The 2,587-nt window shown below is 42.8% G+C and overlaps 1 protein-coding gene across 2 annotated transcripts in view; it reads left to right on the top strand.

Annotated features, from left to right (window-relative positions):
- The first annotated feature begins 331 nt into the window (after nucleotides 1–331).
- The window catches only part of pdzk1ip1 (PDZK1 interacting protein 1), a 6,710-nt gene continuing 4,454 nt past the window's right edge, over nucleotides 332–2,587 (top strand). The window contains exons 1-3 of one of the 2 annotated variants that reach the window (XM_015014984.1): nucleotides 332–811; nucleotides 2,127–2,250; nucleotides 2,432–2,497. In XM_015014984.1, coding sequence (XP_014870470.1) covers nucleotides 727–811; nucleotides 2,127–2,250; nucleotides 2,432–2,497 — 275 coding nt within the window. In that variant the 5' untranslated portion in view covers nucleotides 332–726. Of the gene's footprint in view, nucleotides 812–2,126; nucleotides 2,251–2,428; nucleotides 2,498–2,587 lie in introns of both variants that reach the window. The other variant, XM_015014983.1, reaches the window with a different exon arrangement.

Genomic DNA, 2,587 nt, shown 5'->3' with positions numbered 1-2,587 from the left:
CTGAAAATGTGCTGTATAAATAAAATTACCTTACCTTACAAATAACCTCGTTAATAGAAAAATCTTCAATAAATGGAGACGTTGGAGGTAAACTGTTTATTTTCTTGGTCTGGATTTTTTTTTGTGTCTATTTTTAGCAACTAGAACCAGAATGATGGAGCTCATATATTCTGCCGGCATCAGAGCAGAATGTGATTGGATGGAAACACTGGGCATTTTTAGATGGGTTTTAATGTTTCATATAAATCGAGTAAAACAATCGCTCTGCATCTGCAGCTCAGGAACTGCAGCAGGTTTTAATTCCAGCTTTGAACTGAAATATTTTTCCTGATTTGGAGCAGAAATGTTCGGATGTTAATCGATCCCAGTCTTATTTCCGCTCATCCGCACGTGTTTCCACGCCCTGTGATACCAAACCGGGCTCGGTTCCGGTTCAGTAAACGTGATGATGCCGTTATGGTGCGATAATCTGGTTGCCTTGACAACGGGCCGCAGGTAGCTTGAAAACCATCCTAAAAGCGTCTCCGGTTTTCTGCAGGTAAACTTTGTGCAGAGAAGCTGCGACTCTGAGTCGGTTTCTAGCAGGAATTCGGCTCCGGTTCTGGTTCTGGTTCCGGTTCTGTGGCCGCAGCAGCACGTCGGGCCGAGGCAGTGGAGCAGATAACAGCCCGGTTACAGATTAACAGAAATGGTCCGAGCTTTGGCAGGAACACCTGCAGCTCTCAGATGTTTGTTTCAGACGCCGAGATGGGAAGAACCGAACTGACGTCCTGCGTGCTGGTTCTGGTCGGAGCCGCGGCGGCCCAGACAGGTAGGCTGCTTTACCTGGACAGGTGGCCGGGAGAAAAGCTGCGGGGCGGGATTCAAACGGAGGTTCTGAGATCCAATCCGGTAAAAAATGATCTGAAGTCTAAAGCAGGAAACAGTTTTAGCGTTAAAATATAAAAAAATGGAATAAAAATTAAGAAACTTTTGTTTTTAACCAAAATATTTAAACGCAAAGTTTTAACGTAACTTTGATCCAGGAAGAATCTTTTCCGTTTATTATGATCATATAACAATAAACCGATCAGTCATTAATCTGTTGAACCAGGAACATAACAACTAAAAACAGAATATTTATGGGGTCCAGTTTGTAAAATTACACTGTAAAAATTAACAGCAATAATTTGGTTAATTTAGCCTTTCATAGAGAAAAACCTGCGAGTGTTGAGTTTTCAAAAACACTGAATATTCAAAAACTCACCATGTTATCCCTACTTTTATAAATGTCAGTTCTAAGCTAAATATTTCATTCACAAACATAATATTTAGCTAGGAAGTTGAATGTTTGCATCTAAGCTAAATATACTGCTCAAAAAATAAAGGGAACATTTCACTTTAATTTTGTGTGTGGCTCCAAATCCAGGCCTCCATTGGTTAATAAATTTGATTTCCATTGATGATTTTTGTGTGATTTTCTTGTCAGCACATTCAACTTTGTACAGAACAAAGTATTCAATGAGAATATTTCATTCATTCAGATCTAGGATGTTATTTGAGTGTTCCTTTTATTTTTTTGAGCAGTGCATTTAGCTCCAAATTAAATATTTAATATTTAAATATTTTGATCTAAACCAACTTTAAATTCTGCTTACTAAATATCTAGATTAAAACTAAATATTTATTTTCCATACTAAATTAAACATTTAGTTTAGTTGCAAGTTGACTTGCCGATAAGTGGAAGTGGAATATCAAAATAAAAGCTGAGTTTTGTGGAACTCTTAAACTGAAGAGTCGCTAAACGTTTAGATTTTTCTTCCGTTTCCTGTCAAAGGACGGGCTTTTACTTTGAAAACTAAATGTTTAGTTTGCTGTTGATTTTTTACAGTGTAGCTGAACCGTCCCCCTGTAGATCTTTGGTTTCAGGAGTTAAACTGCAGCAGATCTATGAACAGATTTAAAGCAACCAGATCTGCTGCTGTTCACCCTGGAGTTCTGGCCACAGGTCAAAGGTCACCAGCCAGCAGAGTTCTGGTCAGCAGAACCGGTTCCAGAGAAACCGGGTCAGAACCGCCGCTGCGGTACCGCTCCACTCTGATTGGCTAACCATCATGACCCTGGTGACCTCTGACCTCTGCCTGCAGACCAGGCCGGCCAGTCGGAGCGGCTGCTGCCCCAGTGGCTGACGGGGATCGTCGCCGTCTGCAGCTTCCTCCTCCTCACCTTCATCGCTGCGCTGGTGAAGAAGGTCTGGTGTGAGTCCAGCAGGTGAGTCACAACTCGTCTTCATCACTTCATCTTCATCGCCTCTGTGGAGCACAAACAGACAGCTGAGGCCCAGTTTGATTGGACTAGACCACTTTTAGCAGGGCAATGTTTCAGATGAAGCCGTCTGCTGATTGGTCAGCATGAGCTGAACCGTGTGTGTGTGTGTGTGTGTCGTCAGCAGGAGCTCCAGCGTCGACGCCGCCTTCGCTGAGACCAACCCGTACGAGACCAACCTGGACGGCCCGAGGTGAAGCCTTCAGTTTGCAACCAGGCGGGTTTACCGCCACCTGCTGGCTAAAAGCGGCACAGCAAGAAAAAACTCTAAAGCAGTTAAACT

Source organism: Poecilia latipinna, unplaced genomic scaffold, assembly GCF_001443285.1.
Source record: "Poecilia latipinna isolate Pla-1442-1.1 unplaced genomic scaffold, P_latipinna-1.0 Scaffold1870, whole genome shotgun sequence".
NCBI lineage: Eukaryota > Metazoa > Chordata > Actinopteri > Cyprinodontiformes > Poeciliidae > Poecilia > Poecilia latipinna.
Note: the sequence above shows the minus strand (reverse complement) of the source record. Positions and strands in the feature narration are given on the sequence as shown.